A 26777-nucleotide genomic window follows, 5' to 3' on the forward strand; every position below is an offset into this window, starting at 1 on the left:
TTATTATCTAAGTACATATATGTCATCATATACAACCCTGAGAGTCATTTTCTTGTGGGCATAATCAATAAATCCAATAATCATAAAATAATCAATGAAAGACCACACCAACAGAACTGTCGGCCGGTGTGCAAAAGACAACAAACTGTGCAAATACAAAATGAAAGAGAAAGATAAATACATGCATACATACTTAAATAAGCAAGCATTAAATATCAAGCCAACACTGATTTCTGTAGATGATAGTTCCACACTCCTGCCACCTTTGCACTGAAGAAAAATCTCTTCACTTCTTTCCTGAGAGGCTTGGGTCTGATTTTACTTTGTCCTGCGATTGCAGTATGAAATTAGGCCAATTAGCCCATTGGAGCATTGTTGGCTCTGTGCAAAGTAAGTTCCACAAGTCCTACTCCATCTCCCCGTACACTTACAGTATATTTTAATGTTATCGAATTGAGTCTATTCCAATACTGTCTGGCCAGTGCTTTCAGAGCCTCATCAATCCCTGTATATAAAAGATCTTCCTTTGTCACTTTCGCTTCTTTGGCCAATTCCATCATTCAGCAAGTGCTGGGGAATGTATGCTTGAGCTCCTTTAGCAGCTGAATGGATAGTTAATGGCATTGAACTAACTGGGCATGATCACTTCCATAACCTATTGGAGGCTATTATCATGATCTTTTGCTTTTTGTAATATTTATTAATGAGTTAGATAAGAATACACCCAATGTACCTTTCCACCAATGGGAACAGATCCAACCTATCTATTCAGTCGACACCATAATCTTAATTACCTCTTGACATCCACTTTTCCAAGGAGGACTTACTAACTTCTTCAGTCTACCCACAGAACTAAAAGATTCTCATTGCTGGAACCATCCCAGTCTCACATTTCTGTAACCCTCTCGAAAATCTTTAGATTTTATCTCATACGATGGAAAACTCTTTTCTATTCCTCTGTCAAATCCTTTCAAAATACTAAATACTAAACCTCTCAAATAAGTCAGCCATTAAGAGCGTACATACCTAGTCTACATAATGTAACCCCAAAAGCCTAGTGAGCTTGGGTGAATGTGTTTTTCTCCCCTATAACTGATAACTCCTTGGGAGATGCAGTGAGTGCCCTGTGGTACGAAGCATCCAATGAAGTCAAACCAGGACCAAGGTGTTCTACCTCCTCCCTTATGTTCTACCCTTCCAATTATAAGGTGTAGGATCCCATAAATCTTTTCAATTACTATTTTTAATTTAAAAATTAACTTTATTCATAACAATACATAGAGGACATACACTGAGTACACATCTTTTCAGATATTCGGTGAATATCAGAGTAATATATCAAACAGTACAGCATTGTACAGGCCCTTTGGCCCATAATGTAGTGCCGACCTTTGACCCTACTTACTCTAAGATCAATCTAACCCCTCCCTCCCACATAGCCCTCCATTTTTCTATCATTCATGTCCCTATCTATGAGTTTAAGTATTCCTAATGTATCTGCCTCTACCTCCACTCTAGCAATGCACCTGTGTGTAAATAAACCTATTTCACATGTCCCCTCCCATACATTGCTCCAATCGCATTAAAAAGGCCCCCACCTGTTAGCTATTACTGTTGTGGAAGAAAGGTGCTTGCTATCCATTACCAATGCCTCTTATTACAGAGGAATCACATTCAGTACACATCCTTTCCTCTGTTCACTATACATCAGAATAATACATTTTTTATAATTTGGCTCGGCAGAAGGAAGTACATGTACAAAGCACGGAAAACAGATCATTTGGCCTAACTCATCCATGCCAACCCAGTGGCCTAAATTAGTCCTATTTGCTTGGGTTTGGCTCGTACCCCTCTAAGTATTTTCTATCCATGTACCTCTCCAAATGTCTGTTAAACAGCTCTCGCTTCCAGCATTTCAACTGGCAGCTTGTTCCATACTTCCACCACCCTTTGTGTGGAAAACATTGCTCCTCAGCTCCCTTTTGCAACTTTCACCTCTCATTTTAAACCTAAGCCCTCTCACTTTGGACTCCCCTACCCTGGGGAGAAGACTGCGGCTATTCACCTTATCTATGTCTCATGTCCCATGGAGTACTTGACAGGTTGTTGACAGGACTCAGCTCCTCAGTGTCCAGGGGCGACAAGCCCCAAAACTGTGGTCGCTCCTCAGAAGTCTTTGTGTTGACTGATGTCCATCAGCATAAAACCCTGCATGCTTGAATGTGCCTAACAGCAACATGCACCTGCAGGCATCTCCGTAGTCTGGAAGAGCAGCTTGGTTTGGTCTGACCAAAGCACATTGACACTGAGATGATGAACTTCTAACAGCAGTTGACAAGGGTCTTAATGTGTACCCTGGGAAAAATCTGTAGATTTTATACACCATGACAACTTTTCAGAGATCTATGTACCTTGTTTAAATGATATTATACTTTCACCATTTCATTTTTTTTTAAATTTAGAGATACATCGCAGAACAGGCCCTTCTGAGTGACACTGCCCAGCAAACCACTGGTTTAACGCTAGCCTGATCAAATACAATTAACAATGTCCAATTAACCTACCAACCAGTACTTCTACGGACTGTGGGAGAAAACTGGAGCACCAGGATGAAACCCAAGCTATCACAGGGATAACTTAGGGAGAGTTTAAACTAAGTTGGCAGGGGGAAGGAAACCAGGGTGTTAGGGTCAAGGAAGAGGAAGATAGAAATAAATCAAAGATACTGTGCAGCAAAGATGGCAAGAAGGACAGGCAGGTGAATAGACAGGATAATTTGCTGTGCGATAGAAATATAGCAAAGTCAGTAACAGATACTGATCTAAATGTACTGTACTTAAATGCACGCAGCATTAGAAATAAAGTGGATGACCTTGTTGTAGAGCTACAGATAAAAGATATGACATTATGACCATCACTGAGTAATAGCAAAATGATGGATGTGATTGGGAGCTGAATGTCCAAGGATATACAGTGTATAGGAAAGATAGGAAGGTAGGATAAGTGGGTGGCGTGGCCCTGATGGTAAGTAACAATATCAAATCACTAGAAAGAAGGGACATAGGATCAGAAGAGGTAGAATCCTTATGGGTCGAGTTAAGAAATGGCAAGGGTAAAAAGACATTAATAGCAGTTATAATACAGGCCTCCAAACAGCAGCTGGGATGGGGACTGAAAGTTACAGCTGCAAATAGAAAAAGCATGTCAGAAGGACAATGTCAAGATAATTATGGGGGATTTTAATATGAAAGTGGATTGGGAAAGTCAGGAAGGTAATGGATCTCAGGAGAGGGAGTTTGTAGAATGCCTACAGGATGGCTTTTTGGAGCAGCTTGTCCATAAGCCCACAGGGGGATTGGCTGTTTTGGATTGGGTGCTGCGTGACGAACCTGAGATGATTAGGGAGCTGGAGGTAAAGGAACCTCTTGGAAGTAGTGATCATAATATGATTGAGTTCAGTTTCAAATTTGAAAAGAAGCTGGTATCAGGTGTATTGATATTTCTGTGGAACAAAGGAAATTATGGTGGTATGAGAGAGAAACTGGCCCAAACCGATTGGAAAAGTAAGCTAGATGGAGGGACGGTAGAGCAGAATTGGATGAAATTCCTACAAGAAATAAGGAAAGTGCAGGATAAATACATTCCAAGAAAAAAGAAAATCATGAATGGAAAAATGGCACAATGTGGCTAACGAGAGAGGTTAAGGCAAAAATAAAAGCAAAAGAAACGGTGTACAAGGAAGCAAAAATTAGCGGGGAAAATGAGGACTGGAAGACTTTTAAAAACTTACAGAAGGAAACTAAGAAAGTCATTAGGAAAGAAAAGATGAATTATGAAAGGAAGTTGGCGATTAACATAAAAAAGGATACTGAGAGATTTTTTAAATATATGAAGAGTAAAAGAGTGACAAGGGTAGATTATAGGACTGATAGAAAATGATGCTGGAGAAATTATAATGGATAACAAAGAGATGGCGGAGGAACTGAATGAGTATTTTGCATCAGTCTTCACAGTGGAAGACATTAGCAACATACCTGATAGCCAGAGGTATCAGGAAATAGAATTAGCTACAGTCAAGATCACTAGAGAGAAAGTGCTTGGGAAGCTAAATGGACTAAGAATAGATAAGTCTCCCAGACCGGATAAGGTGTACCCACGGGTTCTGAAGGAGGTGGCTTTGGAGATTGTGGAGGCATTGGAAATGATCTTCCAGAAATCAATAGACTCTGGCATGGTTCCAGAGGACTGGAAGGTCGCAAATGTAGTTCCGCTGTTTAAGAAAGGAGGAGGCAGCAAAAAGAAAATTACAGACCTATTAGTCTGACATCGGTAGTTGGAAAGTTATTGGAGTCGATCCTCAAGGATGAGGTTATGAAATACCTCGAGGTGCATGACAAGATAGGCCCAAGCCAGTATGGTTTCATGAAGGGAAGATCCTGCCTCACCAACCTATTGGAATTTTTTGAGGTAATCTCAAATAAGATTGATAAGTGAGAGGCTGTGGATGTTGTGTACAGTATTTGAATTTTCAAAAGGCCTGCGATAAGGTGCCGCATATGAGGCTGCTTAATAAGATGAGAGCCCATGGAATTACAGGAAAGATATTGGAATGGGTGGAGCATTGGCTGATAAGTGGAAAGCAAAGGGTGGGAATAAAGGGATCCTATTCTGATTGGTTGCTGGTTACTAGTGGTGTTACGCAGGGGTTGGTGTTGGGGCTGCTTCTTTTTATAATGTATACCGATAATTTAGATTATGGATTAAATGGTTTTGTGGCTAAATTTGTGGATGACATCAAGATAGGTGGAGGAGCAGGAAGTGTTGAGGAAATGGAAAGGTTGCAGAGAGATTTGGTCAGTTTAAGAGAGTGGGCAAAGAAATGGCAGATGAGATACAATGTTGAGAAATGCATGGTTGTACATTTTGAAAGAAGAAATAATCGGGCAGATTATTATTTAGATGGGGAGAAAATTCAAAAATCAGAAGTGCAAAGGGACTTGGGGGGTCCTCGTGCAGGATACCCTAAAGGTTAACCAGCAGGTTGGATCAGCAGTAAGGAAAGTGAATGCTATGTTGGCATTCATTTCAAGAGGAATAGTGTATAAGAATAAGGAGATGTTGATGAGGCTCTATGGGGCATTAGTAAGACCTCATTTAAAATACTGTGTGCAGTTTTGGGCCCCCTATCTTAGAAGGGATGTTCTGATGTTGAAGAGAGTTCAGAGAAGATTTACGAGGATGATTCCTGGAATGCAGGGGCTAACATATGAGGAGCATTTGTCGGCTGTTGGACTGTATTCATTAGTGTATAGAAGAATGAGAGGGGATCTCATAGAAATATTTTGAATATTGAAAGGGTTGGACAGAGTAGATGTGGAAAGGCTGTTTCCTTTGGTGGGTGAGTCCAGGACAAGAGACCACAGTCTTAGAATTAGAGGGTACCCATGTAAAACAGAGATGAGGAGAATTTTTGTTTAGCCAGAGGGTCGTGGATTTGAGGAATTCGTTGCCACATACAGCTGTGGAGGCCCGATCATTGAGGGTGTTTAAGGAGGAGATTGATAGGTATCTAATTAGTCAGGGTATCAAGGGATATGGGGAAAAAGCCGGTAATTGGAACTAGATGGGAGAATAGTTTAGCTCATGGTGGAGTGGCGAAGCAGACTCGATGGGTTGAATGACCTACTTCTGCTCCTTCGTCTTGTGATCTTGTGAACTTACAAGCTCCTTATAGATGATGCAGGAAATGAGCTCCGGACTCCAATACCCTGAATTGTAATAGCATCTAGCTAACCTCTGCGTTACCATGGCATTTAAATAATATCTAGGTCTTTCTTCCTTTTGGTTATAGTGGATGACTTCAGACAGTAACAGATTCTATCTGCACCATGTTACCACTTCATATAATCTATCAATGCCTTTCTGTAATTAGATGCTTCCCACCACACTGCATCATCCTCCATCAATCATTTTGTCATTGTAGACCTGCAATTGTGATCTTCATTGTGTTATCTAAATCATTAATGCTTGTTGTGAGTAATTGAGACTCTACAGTTGATCCAGGTGGGAAATCAAAATACCTTCCTCATTTGTTAGAAATCTACTATTCCCACCCTCTGTCCTTTTATTGCTGAACCAATCTCCTAATGACATTAGCAATTTGCCTCCAGTTCCCGCGGGTTTAATCTTAACTAATGGCCTTTAATGTGGAAGTTTATTGAATGGGTTCTGCCTGAAATACACTGATGTTCCTCATCTGGTGTTCAAAAAATTAAATTAGGTTCATTAGCTGTGAGCCTATCCTTTTGGGATGGGCGGAGTTTCTTTGAGGAGCCCAGTTACTGTGTGTGAGAAAACAAAACATAATCTGCATTTGTATAGCAGATTTAATAGGTTTACTTTGTCCAGTGGCAAAAGACTGGACAGTGTAGTTCAGTCACTGTGTTTTCTGTTACGAACAGTGAGGTGATGATGTCTGCATAATGTTTAATGCTTGTGGGTCTGAGGGTGAGATGTTGAAACTAACCTTAAACTCTGTTCCTAGGGGATGAATGGGAGGTGAACGGCATGTCAAAGGATGAGTGGGAGGTGAATGCCAGGTCAGGGGATGAATGGGAGATCAGCTCCCATGTCAGGGGATGAATGGGAGGTGAATGCCAGGTCAGGGGATGAGTGGGAGGTGAACGGCATGTCGGGGATGAATGAGAGGTCAATGCCAGGTCAGGGGATGAATGGAGATCAGCTCCCATGTCAGGGGATGAATGGGAGGTGAACAGCATGTCGGGGATGAATGGGAGGTCAATGCCAGGTCAGGGGATGAATGGGAGGTGAACAGCATGTCGGGGATGAATGGGAGGTCAATGCCAGGTCAGGGGATGAATGGGAGGTGAACGGCATGTCAGGGATGAATGGGAGGTTAATGCCAGGTCAGGGGATGAATGGGAGGTGAACAGCATGTCGGGGATGAATGGGAGGTCGATGCCAGGTCAGGGGATGAATGGGAGGTGAACGGCATGTCAGGGATGAATGGGAGGTTAATGCCAGGTCAGGGGATGAATGGGAGGTGAACAGCATGTCGGGGATGAATGGAAGGTCAATGCCAGGTCAGGGGATGAATGGGAGGTGAACAGCATGTCGGGGATGAATGGGAGGTCGATGCCAGGTCAGGGGATGAATGGGAGGTGAGCAGCATGTCAGGGGATGAATGGGAGGTCAATGCCAGGTCAGGGGATGAATGGGAGATCAGCTCCCATGTCAGGGGATGAATGGGAGGTGAACATCATGGGAGAATTTCAGAGGTATCACACAGATGCTGATCCATATGTAAATGTACCATGACTACAGTCTCTTTATTTTGTCAGAGATACAGGCAGTAGAGATGAGGCCTGTATTCTTTGTCCATTCTTAATTGCCCTTAGGAAGGTGTGATAAGCCCCCAATTTGAAGCAATGTCACCCGTGCAGTGAAGGCACTCCTATTGTCAAAGTGGAGAGATTTCTATAGTTCAGACCACGTGATTAAAAGATCTGGATATAAAGTGGTGGGAGAGTTGTTGTCAGTGTCATTCCCATACGTCTGCTGCTCTTGTCCTGGTGGTTAGATTTGGAGATGCTACCAGTCTTATTGCCGTATGCCTGTTGCCCTTGTCCTAGTGGTTGGATTTGGAGATGCTGTCAGTCTCATTCCTGTATGCCAGTCACCCTTGTCCTGGTGGTTGGATTTGCAGATTTTGTCAGTCTCATTCACATATGCCTCTTACCCTTATCTTGGTGGTTGGATTTGGAAGGTGGTGTTGAAAAACTGCAAAGAATTAGAATGGATTTTGCAGGGTGCTATGATGGTGTAGCGGTTGGCAGGACACTATTACAGCTCGGGGCATGAAAGATCGGGTTCAATTCCAATATCATCTGTAAGGAGTCTGTACGTCCTCCACGGGGAATGCATGAGTTTTTCTTCGGTTGCTCTAGTTTCCTCTCACAGTCCAAAGACATACTGCTTTAGTAGGTTAATTGGTCATTGTAAATTGTCCCGTGTTTAGCTAAGGTTATATCGTGGGTTGCTGGTCAGCACGGCTAGAAGGGCCTATTCCACGGTGTATCTCAATAAATAAGTTTCCCATGTCAGGGGGTGTAAGTCACAAAGAGAGTCTTCTTAACCAACACCCCACCCCGTCGTCCTGTGAATCAATCCAAAGAGATTAAAGAGAAATTAGCTTTATTTGTCACATGTACATTGAAACAAGCAATGAAATATATCATCCTGCATCAAATCAGATCAATGCGGAACTTTCTGAGCAGCCTGCAAGTGTTGCTATACTTCTGGTGCCATCATAACAAGCCCATAACCCGCTAACCCTAACCGTACGTCTTTGGAATGTGGAGCAAGCCAGAGGAAACCCACACTGTCCTGAGGAGAGTGTTCAAACTCCGTACAGACTGCAGAAGGATCTGAACCTCAATCAGTGATCACTGGAGCTGCCACAGTGGGCTTGTGGTCAATGTGGGCAGTTTGTTGCAGCATACATCTGAGAACTGGGCCATTTAGAGTGATATTGAAGGCTTACTCAGCACAGAGGCAACACTGACAGGAAAGAAGCTGATGGTCAGCTTCTACAGACTTTTTAAAGCATCTTCCACAATAAAACAAAGTTTAGAGTTCAAAGTAAAATTAATTATCTATGTATGTAATTGTCACTATATATTACCCTGAGATTCATTTTCTTGCAGGCATTCACAGTAGAGGGAAGTAATGCAGTAGAATCAATGAAAAACTACACACAAAGACGGACAAACAACCACTGTGCAAATAATAAATAAGTAGTACTGACAACATGAGTTAGAGTCCTTGAAAGTGAGTCCATAGGTTGTGGAATCAGTTTGGTGAAGTTACTCATACTTGCTCAGGAACCTGATAACTCCTCCTGAACCTGATGGTGTGGGACCTAAGGCCCCTGCGTCCTTTTTCTGATGACAGCAGTGAGAAGGAAGCAGGGCCTGGGTGCTGGAGGTCCTCGATGACGAATGCTGCTTTCCTGTGGCAGTGTTCCCTGTAGATGTACTCAGTGCTGAGAGGGCTTTACCTGTGGTGGACTGGGCCCTATCCATCACTTTTTGTTGGCTTTCTGGTTCTTGGGCATTGACATTTCCAAAACAGGCCACGATGCGACATTAAGAAGTAAAAGTTGTTAAATGGGACTTGCTGGTGGTTTCTATTTCTGACGTGACATTTTCCTCCTCTTGAACATTTGTTACCTTCTTACCTAGTTAGATTAATTCTCCGGCTGTTATTCTCTTTCTTTGTTGACATTGATTTTTCCTTCAGCTGGAGAATTAACTATAAAATACAATAAGAATATTAAAAATTACGCAAAAAGACAGCTAAATAGTGAGGTTGTGTTAATGGATTTGTGGGCTATTCAGAAATCAGATGGTATTGGGGAAGAAGGTGTTCCTGAAACATTGACTGTGTGTCTTTAGGTGTCTGTTCCTCCTCCCTGATAGTTGCAATGAGAGGAGGGCATGTCCGGTGTAGAGGCAGCCCTTCATGCTGGAGGTTACCTTCAGCCACTGCTTTGTGAGGATGTGCTTGATGCTTGGAAAGCCTGTGCCTGTGCTGAGTCTACAACCCTCTGCAGCTTTTTCTCATCCACCCTATTTGTGACCCCATTTATCAGCCTCTTTCTGCCATCTGACCTATGCGCCCCCACCTCACTCTCTCCTCTTCTTCCTCCCCGTGCATTCAGACCCTCCTCCGTCTGGAAGTGGAGCTGGAGCGGATGAAGCAGATTCACATAAAGGAACTAGAAGACAAGGAGGAAGAGCTGGAAGATGTCCGTAAATCCTGCCAGCGAAGGGTATGTTCTTCATTGTGTTTGAGAAAGTAAGACAAAATGATTTGCAGTTCTATAAAGCCTTTTTTCATCCCTCCCAGGAAGTCCCAAAGTGCTTCACTGCCAGTGAATGCTTTTTGACATGTAATCACTATTGCAACCATGGTAGACTTTGTACAATTAGATTATGAGAACACTCAGTCCTCTTTTATTGTCATTTAGAAATGCAGACATGCAATAAGAAATGATACAATGTTTCTCCAGAGTGATATCACAGAAAACAGGACAGACCAAAGACTAACACTGACAGAACCTCATAATTATAACATATAGTTACAGCAGTGCAAAGCAATACCATAATTTGATGAAGAACAGACCATGGGCACAGTAAAAAAAAGTCTCAAAGTCCCGAGTCGATCGACTCCCAAGTCCCCGATAGCAGGCGGCAAAAGGGAGAAACTTCCTGCCATAAACCTCCAGGCACCATCAACTTGCCGATGCCTTGGAAGCAGCCGACCACAGCCGACACTGAGTCCAGCCGTCTGAAAACTCTGAGCTTCCAACCAGCCTCTCCGATACAGCTTCCCGAGCACCATCCTCTGCTGAGCGCCTTCGACCTTGCCCCGGCCGCTGACACGCAATGCCGAGGATTTCGGGGTCTTCAGCTCCGGAGATTCCAGTTACCACACAGTAGCAGCAGCAGCGTAGTAGGCATTTCAGAAGTTTTCCAGATGTTCCTCTGTGCTCTCACGTCTGTCTCCATCAAATCAGAATTGTGCACGGTCCCCTACTTGACAGATTACAGATATCATCACCAAAGTGGCCGCGCGCGCTGCGTCGCACCGCCATCTTCTCCCCCCTCCCGGGAGATCAATGGGCTCCTATAGCCAATATTTATTTAGAGATACAGCACAGTAGCTGGCTCTTCTGGCCCAATGAACCCACATGGCCCAGTTACTCCCATATGACCAATTAACCTACTAATCTTTATGCCTTTGGACTGTGGGAGGAAACAGGAGCACCTGGTGCAAACCCACAAGGAGAGTGTACAAACTCCTTACAGACAGTGGTGGCAATTGTACCTAGGTATATCATGGATCTCAGATTCCCATCTGACCTCATTTCATTTCATGTCTGATTATGTCAGTAGAGACAGGCAACACTCTCTTGTTACTGCTCTGGGATTTATTTTCTTTTATTTAGAGATACAGTGTGGAGTCAGCCCTTCAAGCTAAGCCACTCCAGCGATCTCACAACTCCAAATAACCCTAATCTAATTAATAGCCAATTAACCTACTCGGTACATCTTTGGATTGTGGGAGGAAGCCAGATCACCTGGAGAAAACTCACTCATCCTAGGGGGAATATGTACAGAAACTCACTCATCCCATGTGGAATATGTACAGAAACTCAGTCATCCCAGAGGGAATATGTACAGAAACCCACTCATCCCAGGGGGAATATGTACAGAAACTCACTCATCCCAGGGGGAATATGTACAGAAAACTCACTCATCCCATGGGGAGTATGAACAGAAAACTCGCTCGTCCCAGGGGGAATATGTACAGAAACTCACTCATCCCATGCGGAATATGTACAAAAACTCACTCATCCTAGGGGGAATATGTACAGAAACTCACTCATCCCAGGGAGAATATGTACAGAAAACTCATTCACCCCATGGGGAATATGTACAGAAACTCACTGGGGAATATGTACAGAAACTCACTCATCCCATGGGGAATATGTACAGAAACTCACTCATCCCAGGGGGAATATGCACAGAAAACTCACTCATCCCATGGGGAGTATGAACAGAAAACTTGCTCATCCCAGGGGGAATATGTACAGAAACTCACTCATCCCATGTGGAATATGTACAAAAACTCACTCATCCTAGGGGGAATATGTACAGAAACTCACTCATCCCAGGGAGAATATGTACAGAAAACTCATTCACCCCATGGGGAATATGTACAGAAGCTCACTGGGGAATATGTACAGAAACTCACTCATCCCATGGGGAATATGTACAGAAAACTCACTCATCCCAGGGGGAATATGTACAGAAACTCACTCATCCCATGGGGAACATGTACAGAAACTCACTCATCCCATGCGGAATATGTACAGAAAACTCACTCATCCCAGAGGAAATATGTACAGAATCTCACTCATCCCAGGGGGAATATGTACAGAAAACTCACTCATCCCAGGGGGAATATGTACAGAAACTCACTCATCCCAGAGGGAATATGTACAGAAACTCCCTACAGAGTGGTGTTAGAATTGATCTGTGAACACTGAAATGTTGTGAGTTGCTCGTCACCAATGTCAGGATGTCAGCCTGTATTCTGGCAGCCACACTCCAGCTGACAAAAATGATGCAACACATGTCCAGATCAGTCATTCACTTTGGTTGTGATGGCTTGGATTTAAGCTTGACCCTTTGCTGAGACACAACATTGTCTGGATATGCCTCTGGGTCCCTTTAGTGTGGCTGAGCAAAATGTGCCGATAGTCAAATCAGGAATAACAAACAATCTACTGAAGGAACTCGGTGGGTTGAGCTGCATAGAACAGTACAGGCCATTCAGCCCATGATGTTGTGCTGGATCTTTAATCTACTCCAAGGTCAATCTCACCCTTCCTTCCCATACAGCCCTGCATTTTTTTCTACCATCCGTGTACCTATCTCAGAGTCTCTTAAATTCCCTAATGTCTCTGCCTCTACCACCAGCCCTGGCAGTGTGGGGGTGGTGGGCAAAAGGAATTGTCAGCCTTTCAGGTCGAGACCATTCATTAGGACTGGTTCATGTGGTCAGGAGAAACCATTACTCAGATGCTCAATTCTCATACAAATATCATGTAGGGGCAGGGGTAGGGAGGGCACAGGAGTAACTTGTCTTTGGTTTCTTGTAGGAGAATGGTATTGTACGTCATACCACGTGTCCATTGTGGGCACGCTATGTTGGCGACAGTTGGGGACAACCCCTAGCACGTTTGGATTAGAGTCATGGAAAACTACAGCACAGAAACAGGCTCTTGGGCCCATCTAGTCTGTGTCAAACCATTCAAACTGCCGAGCCCCATCGACCTGTACCTGGGCCATAGCCCCCTCCCATCCGGGTACCTATCCAAACCTCTTATTGCTGAAATACAGTAGGAATTGCAACCACCACTTGTGCTGGCAGCTCGTTTCACACTCTCACAGCTCTCTGAGTGAAGACATTTCCCCTCATGTTCCCCTTAAACTTTTCACTTTCCACCCTTAACCCTTGTCCTCTGGTTGTAGTCCTATCCAACCTCAGTGGAAAAAACCTCCTTACATTTATCTTATCTATACCCCGCATAATTTTGTATACCTCTATCAAATCTCCCCTCAGTCTTCTATGTTCTAGAGAATAAAGTCCTGACCTATTCAATCTTTCCTTATGACTCAGGACCTCCAAACCCGGCAACATTCTTGTAAATTTTCTCTATACTCTTTCAACCTTATCTACGTCTTTCCTGTAGGTAGGTGACCAAAGGTTGTTGTGTTGGTTGTATGATTCGATGTACATGAACCTGAGTCTGAGCAGAGGGAGAGGGACGTTAAAGGTAACGTAAGTGAATGCTCAGGCAGATGACGAAATAGCTGAAGGGTCCCTTTGGGCTGAGTTGTGGGTATTTGCAGAACCCCTGGGGAAGCCTGATGTTGCTGGCACTATACGCTGCCTGATTTTGGGGAATCTTTTCCTCTGTCACAGCTCCGTCAGCTGGAGATGCAACTGGAACAAGAATTTGAGGAACGTCAGCTGGTCCTCCATGAGAAGCAGGACCTGGAGTGTCTGGTCGGAACACTTTGCGAACAGGTCAGTGTTTGTGAAATCATTTAATGGGTGAGCTGGATACATTTTATAAACACGAGATGCTGAAAATCCACAGGAACACAAAATGCTGCAGGTCAGGCAGCATCTATGGAGAGGAACAAACAGTGGACTTTTGGGACTGAGACCCTTCATCAGGACTCAAACTCTTGGACCGAAATGACGACTATTTGTTCCCCTTCATAGATACTGCTCCAACATTGTGTGTGTGTGTGTGATTCTTTCCATAATGCTGTTTACATTGTGAATTCTTGCTGGTACTTATGTACTTATGCACATTTTATTACACATTGCTACTTTAGCCTCTAACTTTATTTTTATATAATTCCTTATTCTTTCCAATTGTCGTTTATTGTTGCGTGTCGTGCCAACACACCATAGCAAATTCCTGATACATGTAAATATATGGAGTATGTGAATGAAGTTGCTTTCTCCTCACTGATGGAGGCAGTGTGGGTACTGCAGAGGCCTACTGAAACAGCGGACTGCTGGTTTCAGCAACACCAGGAACACTCTCAAAGCTAAATAGAGTATTGATTAGACATTTAGCTGGATGCAGCAATAAACGTTCAAGCCTGCATGAAGCTTTCCGGAATCAAATCGAGTGTAAAGTTTAAAGAGTGTAACGGAATGTCTATTGGGTCAATAGTCAGTGTGTGTCTGATCACTAGTCAGAGTTGTGCACAAGGATAAATGGGGGGTACAGACACAGTGCACCATACGACCATAAGACATCGGAACATAAGGTCACAGAGCATGCTACAAGGCTGCATCCCTTTGTGACTCTGAGGGATTCAGGTCCAGATTTTCAATTTGTATTTAAACTCTTTGGTATCAAGACACACTCAGACACCAAGCAACCCTTCTTTGTGTGTGATTCAGAAGAATCTAATTGAAAGCTGCCAAATACTGAAAGGCCTAGACAGATTGGATGTAGAGAGGATGTTTCCAATATTAGGACAGCCTCAAAATATAAGGACCTCCCTTTAGAACAGAGCTGAGGTGGAATTTCTTTAGCCAGAGGATGGTAAATATATGGAGTTCATTACCACAGATATCTGTGGAGGCAGAGTCATCGGGTATATTTAAAGCAGAAGGATTTTTTACGTAATTTTTAATGTTTAAAATGAGTCTGCTATGTTTGCATCAGAATATGTGGTGACACTTGCACGCTGCCCCAGCACATCCTCGGCTGAAGGAAGCTGTTCACACAAATGGCGCATCCCACTGTATGTTTCAATAAGCATGTCATAAATAAACTTGAATCTTGACATTGGTAGGTTGTTGATTAGAAAGCGTATGAAAAGTTACAGGACGAAAGAGGAAAAGTAAAATCAGCCATGATCAAATGGAGGAGCAGACCCGATGGGCCGAATGGCCTAATTCTGCTCCCATGACTTCTCGACATGTTACCTGGCTCTCACCATTTTGCGCATTTTGTTCTCAGGATTGGCCTTTCCTTGAAGGAGGACATCTCCTTAATTCTGGAATGAAAAGCCTCATCCTGAGAGCTGATGTGGCAGAGATGGAGGAACTGAGGTTCCTCCACATCTGCTCACAGGATGAGGCTTTTCATTCCTGAATGAATGAGATGTCCTCCTTCTTCAAAGAAAGGGGCTTTCCTTTTTCCACCATCAACGCTGCCCTCACCTGCATCTCTTCCATTTTGCGCAGATCTACCCTTAACCCATCCTCCCACCACACCACCAGCGATAACGTTCCTCTTGTCCTCATCTATCACCCCACCAGCCTCCACATCCAGCACATAATTCTCCTTAATTTCCATCATTTCCAATAAGATCCCATCACCCGGCCCATCTTTGCCCCACCCCCACACTTCCTGCTTTCCGCAGAGATCGCTCCCCACGTGACTCCTTCTCCATTCATCCCTCCATCCTGATCTCACTCTTGCCACTTATTCTTGCAAGAGGAACAAGTGCCAGACCTGCCCCTACGTTTCCTCCCTCACTATCATTCAGGGCCTCAAACTGTCCTTCCAGGTGAGGCGGCACTTCACCTGTGAGTCTGTTGGGTCATATACGTACTGTATCCAGTGCTCCCGGTGTGGCCTCCTGTATATCGGTGAGACCCGTTGTAGGTTGGTAGACCATTTCACCAAGCACCTGTGCTGCATCTGCTAGAAAAAGTGGGATCTCCCAGTGGCCACCATTACAATTCTACTTCCAATTCCCATTTCAACATGTCAGTCCATGGCCTCCTTTACTGCTGCGATGAGGACACACTCAGGTCGGAGGAGCAACACCTTGTATTCTGTCTGAGTAGCCTCCAACCTGATGGCATGAACATCGATCTCTCAAACTTCCTGTAATGCCCCACCCCACTTCTCCATTCCCATTTCCCTCTCTCACCTTATCTCCTTGCCTGCCCATCGCCTCCCTCTGGTGCTCCTCCCCTAGCCCTTTCTTCCATGGTCTTCTGCTCTCTCCTATCAGACTCCCCCTTCTCCAGCCCTTTATCTCGTTCACTAATCAACTTCCCAGCTCTTTACTTCACCCCTCCGCCTCCTGGTTTCACCTATCACCCATCACCTGCCACCTTGTACTTCTTCCTCCCCTCCCCCACCTTATTGCTCTGACTTCTCACCATCCTTTCAAGTCCTGATAAAGTGTCTCGGCCCGAAATGATGACTGTTTACTCTTTTCCATAGATGCTGCCTGACCTGCTGAGTTCCTCCGGCATTTTGTGTGTGTCACTATTTTTTTATTTCTGTTTTTCCCCTACTTGTATATCTATACACACTTACTGTAATTCAGTTTTTTCCATATTATCATGTGTTGCATTGTACCACTGCCACAAAGTTAACAAATTCACGACATATGCCGGTGATATTAAACCTGATTGGTTCTGACACTAAGTGCAAGGTTATTACCGCAACATCACTCAACTAGCTGATATACCTCATTCAAGTAGTACAGGCAGCCCGACCTTCCCTGCAAAGCAGATGGAACCATACAGGCAGTCCAGGCAGTCCAGGCAGTCCAGAGCCTTTACCTACACGAGTTGTATCAGTCTCCTTCAACTCACTACGGTAGAGAGGCACGTCAACTGCATTTTATTCAAAAGCAAAATACTGAGCTGGATTAAACTCAGGGTCACATTGGGAGAGTCATTTTATTCTTGAACTTGAAGAAATTCTTGAAATTCACCCAATGGGCTGTGCAAAACGGCCAATATCGGACTGTCTGTCCGGTCTACACAGAAAGTGATGGTGAATTCGATTGATAGGAATTGAATTAAATATCAAACACTTAGTCGATCTGGAACTATGTGTTCATCTTGCTCCAATACCCAAGATGCATTTGCAACCCTATTAATTTCATTTGGTAGAATATGACCAGTTGAAGAAATATTGACTTCTATATCAATATATCTCTTGAACAAGTTGGAAGGTGTTGTCCATTCACAAGTTAAAGGGGAAAACATTTGATTTTGTCCACATGCAACCAGCTTGCTTCTCCACTTTTAATGTGTGAAATAGCAGCCATCAGTCTTGACCTGCTTGGACTGGTTGGTGGGAGGTGTAGAGTTAAAGTGCATGTAGACGTTAGGCGAATGCAAAGTGTAGAATGTAGAACACTACAGCTCAGTATAGGCCCTTGAGCCCATACCGACCTTCTAACCTACTTTAATTCCAATCTAACCCTTTCCTCACACATAGCCCTCTATCTTCCTTTCATCCATGAGTTCCCTTAATATATCTGCCTTTACCACACCCCTGACAGTGCATTCCACGCACCCTCCACACTCTGTGTTTTAAAAAAATCTACCTCTGACATACCTCCGAGAGTACCCCTACCTCTGTGACTGTTCTTCTGACATCCCCCTTCTAATCACCTTTTCTGTCCTGGGAAAATGTCTCCTGCTGTCCCATTGAACTATGCCTCTTATCATCTTGTACACCTCTATCAGTATATTCTAATGGTTGAAATAACTCGCTGACCTGTGCTCAGACTGTAGATTAAGAATTCTGAGTGCGACCCAAACCCAAACCCTTCAGATGATAATCGAAGATCCAAATTGAAATTGGCTGGTCAGATCTTGGTCTGGTATAGCAATTTGAAAGTGCTGGAACGTAAGAAGCTGTAGAAACAGTAGACTAAGCCCAATGCAAAGCCCACACCATTGGAAGTACCTACTTGAGGCACTGCCTTAAGAAGGCAGCATCATTCATTAAAGGTCATCACCATCTGGGTCTTGTCATATTCTCACAGCTACCACCAGGCAGTAAGTACAAATTCCTGATGTCCCACACCACAAAGTTCAAGAACAGCTACTTCCCTTCAACCATTTGGTTTGTGCACAATCTGCACAACCCTAATCACAACCTCAGTATAGCAACACCATGACCATCTTCCACTAAAATGGCACACAAGAGAAAATCTGCGGATGCTGGAAATCTGAGCAGCACACACAAAATGCTGGAGGAACTCAGCAGGCCAGGCAGCATCTATGGAAAAGAGTACAGTTGACGTTTTGGACCGAAACACCACAATGGACATTTTTTTTTGGTTCTGATTGTGTTCTTTCTTGTAAAAATTGTGTATAATTTATGTTTAATTTATACCTTCCTTGCGAATTTTGTGTCTCTGATGCTTCATGCCTATGATGCTGTATCAAGTCAGTTCTTCACTGCATCTGTGCAAACGTGGACTAAGCTGGTAACTAAGATTGTGCCGACTGGCTGAAGGGAAAAGGCTGTCCTTGAACCTGGTGATGTGAGATCTCATGTTCTGCATCTTCTGCCTGATGGTAGCAGTTAGGTCTGTACCAGAAAACCAGGACATGACTTACGGAGGGCTATTTCAAGGGTGTAGAGATAATTTTGAATGAGGTTGGAGGCGACATCAGATGTACGACAGGGTTTGCAAGATATTACTTCCTACAATGCGAAACCCAATAGCATGAATGGCAGCAATGATTCACTACCAGATGAACTCAACGCCTTCTATGCCTGCTTTGAAAGGGAGAACCCAACTACAGCTGTGAAGTTCCCTGCTGCACCTGATGACCCTGTGATCTCTGTCTCAGAGGCCGATGTCAGGCCCTCTTTAAAGAGGGTGAACCCTTGCAAGGCAGAAGGCCCTGACGGAGTACCTGGTAAGGCTCTGAAAACTTGTGCCAACCAGCAGGCAGGAGTATTCAAAAACATTTTCAACCTCTCCATCTACAGTCGCAAGTCCCCACCTGCTTCAAAAGGGCAACAGTTATACCAGTACCCAAGAAGAGCAGTTTGAGCTGCCTTAATGCCTGGTAACACTTACGTATCGCCCAGTAGCACTCACATCTATGGTGATGAAATGCTTTAAGATGTTGGTCATGGCCAGAATAAACTCCTGCCTCAGCAAGGACCTGGACCCACTGCAATTTGCCTATCGCCACAATAGGTCTACGGCAGACGCAATCTTAATGGCTCTTCACACAGCCTTCGATCACCTGGACAATACAAACAGCTATGTCAGGATGCTGTTCATCAACTGTAGGTCAGCATTTAACACCATCATTTCCACAGTCCTGATTGAGAAGTTACAGAACCTGGGCCTCTGTACCTCCCTCTGCAATTGGATCCTTGACTTCCTAACCAGAAGACCACAATCTGTGCAGAGTGGTGACAATATCTCCTCCTCACTGACAATCAACACTAGTGCACCTCAGGGGTGTGTGCTTAGCTCACTGCTCTACTCTCTCTATACCGATGACAGTGTGACTAGGCATAGCTGAAATACCATCTATTAATTTGCTGATGATACAACCATTGTTGGTAGAATTTCAGATGGTGATGAGAGGGCATACAGAGCGAGATATGCCAACTAGTGGAGTGGTGTCGCAGTAACAACCTGGCACTCAATGTTAGTAAGATGAAAGAGCTGATTGTGGACTTCAGGAAGGGTAAGATGAAGGAACACAAACCAATCTCATAGAGGGATCAGAAGTAGAGAGAGTGAGTAGTTTCAAGTTCCTGGGTGTCAAGATCTCTGAGGACCTAACCTGGTCCCAACATATCGATGTAGTTATAAAGAAAGCAAGACAACGGCTATACTTCATTCGGAGTTTGAAGAGATTTGGTATGTCAACAAAGACACTTTAAAATTTATATAGATGTACCGTGGAGAGCATTCTTACAGGCTGTATCACTAAACGCAAACAACAGGAATTCTGCAGATGCTGGAAATTGCTTGATGTGTGTAGGCTGTATCACTGTTTGGTATGGAGAGGCTACTGAACAGGACCGAAAGAAGCTGCAGAGGCTCATAAATTTAGTTGGCTCCATCTTGGGTACTAGCCTACAAAGTACCCAGAAAATCTTCATGGAGCGATGTCTCAGAAAGGCAGTGCCCATTGTTAAGGACTTCCAGCACCCAGGGCATGCCCTTTTCTCATTGTTACCATCAGGGAGGAGGTATAAAAGCCTGAAGAGACACACTCAGCGATACAGGAACAGCTTCTTCCCCTCCGCCATCTGATTCCTAAATGGACATTGAATCCTTGGACACTATTTCTATTTTTGCATGATTTTTAATCTATTCAATATGCATATACTGTACTTGATTGATTGATTTATTTGTCTTCTATCTCATGTATTGCATTGAACTGCTGCTGCTAAGTTAACAAATTTCACAACAGATGCCAGTGATAATAAATCTGATTCTGATTCAAATGACAGGATAGCCCAGATGTTGGGACTTTAGTGACAGATGCTGCCTTTTGGTGGTAGGATGGTCTGTGAGCTGAGTCCATCACCCTCTGCAGCTTCTTACATTTCTGTGCATTCTCTTGGATTCCTACACAATCTGATCTTTGACTTCCAAGCAGAAAAGATTCAAACATCTCCAAATGCAAACCAAGAGTATATGACAGGGAAATCTGAAGTTGCTTTTCTATCAGTGGTCAACAATGAAGCTGAGTAAGGATGAAAATAAGTGATTTTCTGTTCATTATATTATTATTAAACAAACCACCCTGTTTAATCAAAGATATTCAAATCAGCAAAGGAGCATTAGATATTTGTAGTAATTAATTTTATATATGAAGATTACGCTGTGGGCTGTCCTCGTGGATCACTCATTCACATCTGGCAGTTTGTGACCACCTAAGTGGGTCCTGAGTTAGTGCAGTGCGACTGTCTGGTTAAATTCTATTCTGATTCAGTCATGTGACTGAAAACAAGCTCTGTTAAGAAGCAACACAGAATTAGGGAACAAATTAAATAGGATGACTTTGCATAACAATGTAGCAATCTTGAAATTCTGTCTCATCAGAGCAGATAGACTGAGAATGTCTGCTTTTGCTGCCAATTTTTTTTTATGGCCTTGATGGCAGACAAAGGCATCCAAACTGCTTGCAAAGTAAAATGAATTGTTGCTAAAAGTAGATCTCATCCAATGCAGATCGGCCATCGGGACTTTGACGTGGAGAAGCGCCTACGAAGGGATCTGCGACGCAAGCATGCACTCCTGGTAGACGCACAGCTACTGCTGGGAACCATGCAAGACCCTGATCAAACTTCCAGTAAGCTGGAGATGGAGAAGCTGCAACGGCAGGTCAGTCACAGTCACAGCCCATCACAGAGCACGACAGGACAGCAAAGAAATAGGCCCTTTGGCCCATCTAGTCCATGCCGACCTGATCTCCTGCCTGGTCCTATCTACATTCATCCAGACCATATCCCACCAAACCCCTCCCATCTATGTACCTATCCTATCTTAAGTGTTACAACTGAACTCACATCTACCACTTCCACTGTTTCACACCCACACCACCCCCCGAGTGAAAGAGCTCCCCCTCAGATTCAGGTTCCCCTGAATTACTTCTTAACATCATTTCTGTAACAGGGAAACCAAAACTGTAGGTACAGCCTTACCAATACCTTGTGTAATACTGCAGTATGTTCAGTGCACCGAGTACCATCCAGGACATGCCCTCTTCTCATTGCTACCATCAAGAGGAGGTACAAGAGGCTAAAGATACTCACTCAGTATTTTAAGAACAGCTTCTTCCCATCCACCATCAGATTCCTGAATAGACCATGAACACAAGCTCACTTTTTACTCTCTATTTGCTCTAATTTATTTCGCATAATTTTTATTGTAACTTACAGTATTTATTAAATATTGCAGTGTTCTGTTGCTGCAAAACAACAAATTTTGTGACCTGATTCTGATTCTGAAGTAGGCAAACACCTTCTTTGCCCCCTTGTCTACCTGTGACACTGCTTTCAGTCCTTACCTCACACTAGCATTTCCATCTGTGGTGTGAGTTGACACGAGCATCTGAGCTGGCAGTGTAATTGTGGTCAGCCCTGTCACTTTGAGGCCCAGATGTGATTGCTTTGCTGGCTAGCTCTCTCCTCTATCCATCAATCCATCAGCCAGATCAGGAACGGAGCTGTTGCTGACTATCGATCAGATCTGTGTGATGCACAGAAACATCAGGGAAGTTCAGGTTACAGATAATGAAATGCTGTCTTATCCAGAATCTATTTAATATACATTACACATAAATAATGTAGAGGATAAAACATGGGAGGCAGTAAAACAGCAGGTTTCGAGGTGATGATATAAACATTTGAAACCAGACCTTCTATTCTCTACCATTTAACTTGTGTTCATTTACAGTGCATCTGAAGGACAGGTTGGAACTATCTGCATTTTTTTTTCTTCTTTCTGCAAGCGTGTTTAAGGGATATTTGTGGCCCATTTAGTTGTGCTGTTGGATTTTCTGCTTGCAAAACCCGAGGCTAATGGAACCGTTTGAAATGTATCTCCCTGGTACATTTACTGTTATAATTGGGCAATTTGTCACCATTTCTGCACACCAGCGTGACTGACCTGCTCTTTGTGGAGAGATGGGGTAAGTTGGAGACAGTACTGCTGCACAGATCAGCTGCTGTTATTCTTCCTGTTCCACTGCACAAGCCACAACCCTCTGGCATCAACTTCCAGGTAATTTTGTTTCCCTAAAGTCTGAGAGGATGTGATGCCCTCTGTGAGCTGGGATCTCCCAGTGTCCCCCCCTCTTCAATCTCTTATTAACCTCTCCCTAGATCACTCTGATGCTAAAACTCTATGCAATCTTATTTTCAAGGAGCTACTGATCTAACTGAGCTCAGCCCTTCAGATTTGATGGTTCTCTAGCTTCAGGTGTAGCTAGGCATTGCTCAACCACCATCTATAAATTTGCTGATGATACAACCGTTGCTGGTAGAATCTCAGATGGAAATGAGAGGGACACAGGAGCAAGATATGCTAGTTGAGTGGTGTTGCAGCAACAGCCTGGCTCTCAACAAAACACTCAAACTTCTATAGTTGTACCGTGGAGAATATTCTGACAGGCTGCATCACCGTCTGGTATGGGGGGTGGGGGGGCTACTGCGCAGGACTGAAAACCACAGGAAGTTGTAAAATTAGTCAGCTCCATCACGGATACTAGCCTCCATAGTATCCAAGACATCTTCAAGGAGTGGTGCCTCAGAAAGGCGGCATCCATGATTAAGGACCTCATCACCCGGGACATGCCCGTTTCTCACTATTACCATCAGGCAGGAGATACAGAAGCCTAAAGGCACACACTCAGCAATTCAGGAACAGCTTCTTCCCCCTGCCATCCATTTCCTAAATGGGCTTTGAACCCATGAACACCACCTCACTTCTTTAAGTTATTTCTATTTTGCACTAAATGTAATTTAATTATTTAATGTACAAAGTACATATACATACTGACTGTTACTGATTTACTTATTTTTTCATATATTATCATATTTTGCATTGAACTGCTGCTGCTAAGTTAACAAATTTCACGACACATGCCGGTGATGATAAATTTGATTCTGATTCACGCCCTTTCATGCATTCAATTTCATTAAGCACAGTGTATTTTCCAATTAATCAGGAATAATGACTTCATAACAGTATAGAAAATGCTGAGAAGACACACACTATCTATCCTCTGCCTCTTGTAACCATGACAACCAGCAAGCAGTTGAAGTTATCCACATGAGGTGGGGTACAATATCTGAAGGGGCTGAAAATGACAAGGTATGAGCTGTGTTCATGTAAGGCAGCAGTTTGTTAGGGGCCAGGGATCTCAGGCAGGTTATATGTCAACGTCTGGTAGTGATTAAAAATCAGTGAGTTAATTACTGATAATTTTCTAATCTGTGTGAAAAAAAACTTAAATCCTTCCTAATTTGTAACCACACCCATCGTTCCTAAACCACTACTGCTGTCTTGAAAATGCATGTCTTTAACATGTTAATGCAGGGGGCAGCACAGTGGCTAGTGGATAGCACAGTGCTTTACAGTACTGGTGACCAGGTTCAATTCCCCACGCTGCCTGTAAGGAGTTTGTATGCTCTTCCCATGACCACATGGGATTCCTTTGGGTGCTCCAGTTTCATCCCATGGTCCAAAGTCCTACTGGTTGGTCATCGTGAATTGTCCTGTAATTGTTAGGATTCAATCAGGGGATTGCAGGGTGGCGTGGCTCGAAGGGCCTGAGAGGCTGATTCCATCCTAGATTCCAATAAATAGATAAACAAATAAATAACTCCAGATTTACGTCCCTCACCATCCGGGATTTGCCCCCTTCCCATTGGTACCAGTGAGGAGGAGGTACAGAAGCTTGAAGACCCACACTTAATAATTCAGGAACAGTTTCTTCCGCTCTACCATCAAATTTCTGAATGGTCTATGAACACTCTGTCTTTATTATTTATCTATGAGCTACTTAACTATTTGTAATTTATAGTATTTTTGTGTCTTTGCAATGTACTGCTGCCACAAAACAACAGATTTCATGTCGTATATGTCAGTGATAATAAATTTGATTTTAGAACATAGAACATAGAACATAGAATAGTACAGCACAGTACAGGCCCTTCGGCCCACAATGTTGTGCTGACCCTCAAACCCTGCCTCCCATATAAGCCCCCACCTTAGATTCCTCCATATACCTGTCTAGTAGTCTCTTAAACTTCACTAGTGTATCTGCCTCCACCACTGACTCAGGCAGTGCATTCCAGCACCAACAACTCTCTGAGTAAAAAACCTTCCTCTGATATCCCCCTTGAACTTCCCACCCCTTACCTTAAAGCCATGTCCTCTTGTATTGAGCAGTGGTGCCCTGGGGAAGAGGCGCTGGCTATCCATTCTATCTATTCCTCTTATTATCTTGTACACCTCTATCATGTCTCCTCTCATCCTCCTTCTCTCCAAAGAGTAAAGCCCTAGCTTCCTTAATCTCTGATCATAATGCATACTCTCTAAACCAGGCAGCATCCTGGTAAATCTCCTTTGTACCCTTTTCAATGCTTCCACGTCCTTCCTATTGTGACCAGAACTGGACACAATACTCCAAGTGTGGCCTAACCAGAGTTTTATAGAGCTGCATCATTACATCGCGACTCTTAAACTCTATCCCTCGACTTACGAAAGCTAACACCCCATAAGCTTTCTTAACTACCCTACCCTATCCACCTGTGAGGCAACTTTCAGGGATCTGTGGACATGTACCCCAAGATCCCTCTGCTCCTCCACACTACCAAGCATCCTGCCATTTACTTTGTACTCTGCCTTGGAGTTTGTCCTTCCAAAGTGTACCACCTCACACTTCTCCGGGTTGAACTCCATCTGCCACTTCTCAGCCCACTTCTGCATCCTATCAATGTCTCTCTGCAATCTTTGACAATCCTCTACACTATCCACAATACCACCAACCTTTGTGTCATCTGCAAACTTGCCAACCCACCCTTCTACCCCACATCCAGGTCGTTAATAAAAATCACGAAAAGTAGAGGTCCCAGAACAGATCCTTGTGGGACACTACTAGTCACAATCCTCCAATCTGAATGTACTCCCTCCACCACCACCCTCTGCCTTCTACAGGCAAGCCAATTCTGAATCCACCTGGCCAAACTTCCCTGGAACCCATGCCTTCTAACTTTCTGAATAAGCCTACCGTGTGGAACCTTGTCAAATGCCTTACTAAAATCCATATAGATCACATCCACTGCACTACCCTCATCTATATGCCTGGTCACCTCCTCAAAGAACTCTATCAGGCTTGTTAGACACGATCTGCCCTTCACAAAGCCATGCTGACTGTCCCTGATCAGACCATGATTCTCTAAATGCCTATAGATCCTATCTCTAAGAATCTTTTCCAACAGCTTTCCCACCACAGACGTAAGGCTCACTGGTCTATAATTACTCGGACTATCCCTACTACCTTTTTTGAACAAGGGAACAACATTCGCCTCCCTCCAATCCTCCGGTACCATTCCTGTAGACAACGAGGACATAAAGATCCTAGCCAGAGGCTCAGCAATCTCTTCTGTCGCCTTGTGGAGCAGCCTGGGGAATATTCCGTCAGGCCCCGGGGACTTATCTGTCCTAATGTATTTCAACAACTCCAACACCTCCTCTCCCTTAATATCAGCATGCTCCAGAACATCAACCTCATTTTGTCTACCAGCATTTCCATCCTGCCCCAGTCAATTTTTTACACAAGTGATACAAGAAAGGAAGAGCAAGAATAGGCCATTCGGCCCCTCATGTCTGCCCCACCTTTCAATATCATCATGGCACCTTCCCCAGTCCTTAACCCCTTCTCTGTGCCAGGTCCCCACAGCCCTCAATTTCTCCATCTTTCAAAAATATATCAATATTCAGTCATCTTGCCTCTGGGCTAGAGAGTGTCAGGGATTCACCATTTAATTCAGAATCAGGCTTATTATCGCTGTGCTGTGAGATTTGTTGTTTTGCAATAGCAGTATCTTGCAATATATAAAATTACTGTAAATTACAAAAATAAGTGTGCAAAATAAAAGGTAGTGTTCATGGGGTCATGGACCATTCAGAAATCTGATGGCAGAGGGGTGGAGGCTATTTCTGAATTGCTGAATGTGGGTCTTCAGGCTCCTGTACCTCCTCTCTGATCGTAATAATTAGAAGAGGACATGTCTCATTTGGTGAATGTCCTTCGGGATAGATGTGGCCTATTTTCGAGGAACTACCTCTTGAAGATGTCCAGATGGTGGGGAGGGTTTTGCCATGATGCAGTTG

The 26777-nt window shown here is 43.8% G+C and overlaps 1 protein-coding gene across 6 annotated transcripts in view; it reads left to right on the forward strand.

The window, feature by feature from the left end:
* Window positions 1-26777, forward strand: part of LOC134338586 (unconventional myosin-XVIIIb-like) — a 471306-nt gene that overhangs the window by 346187 nt on the left and 98342 nt on the right. For all 6 annotated transcript variants that reach the window (XM_063034529.1, XM_063034531.1, XM_063034532.1 and 3 more), the window contains 3 exons: window positions 9743-9853; window positions 13579-13683; window positions 21105-21257. In XM_063034529.1, the coding sequence (XP_062890599.1) occupies window positions 9743-9853; window positions 13579-13683; window positions 21105-21257 (369 nt within the window). The remainder of the gene's footprint in view (window positions 1-9742; window positions 9854-13578; window positions 13684-21104; window positions 21258-26777) is intronic.

The sequence above is a fragment of the Mobula hypostoma genome, chromosome 27 (genome assembly GCF_963921235.1).
Source record: "Mobula hypostoma chromosome 27, sMobHyp1.1, whole genome shotgun sequence".
Classification (NCBI taxonomy): domain Eukaryota; kingdom Metazoa; phylum Chordata; class Chondrichthyes; order Myliobatiformes; family Myliobatidae; genus Mobula; species Mobula hypostoma.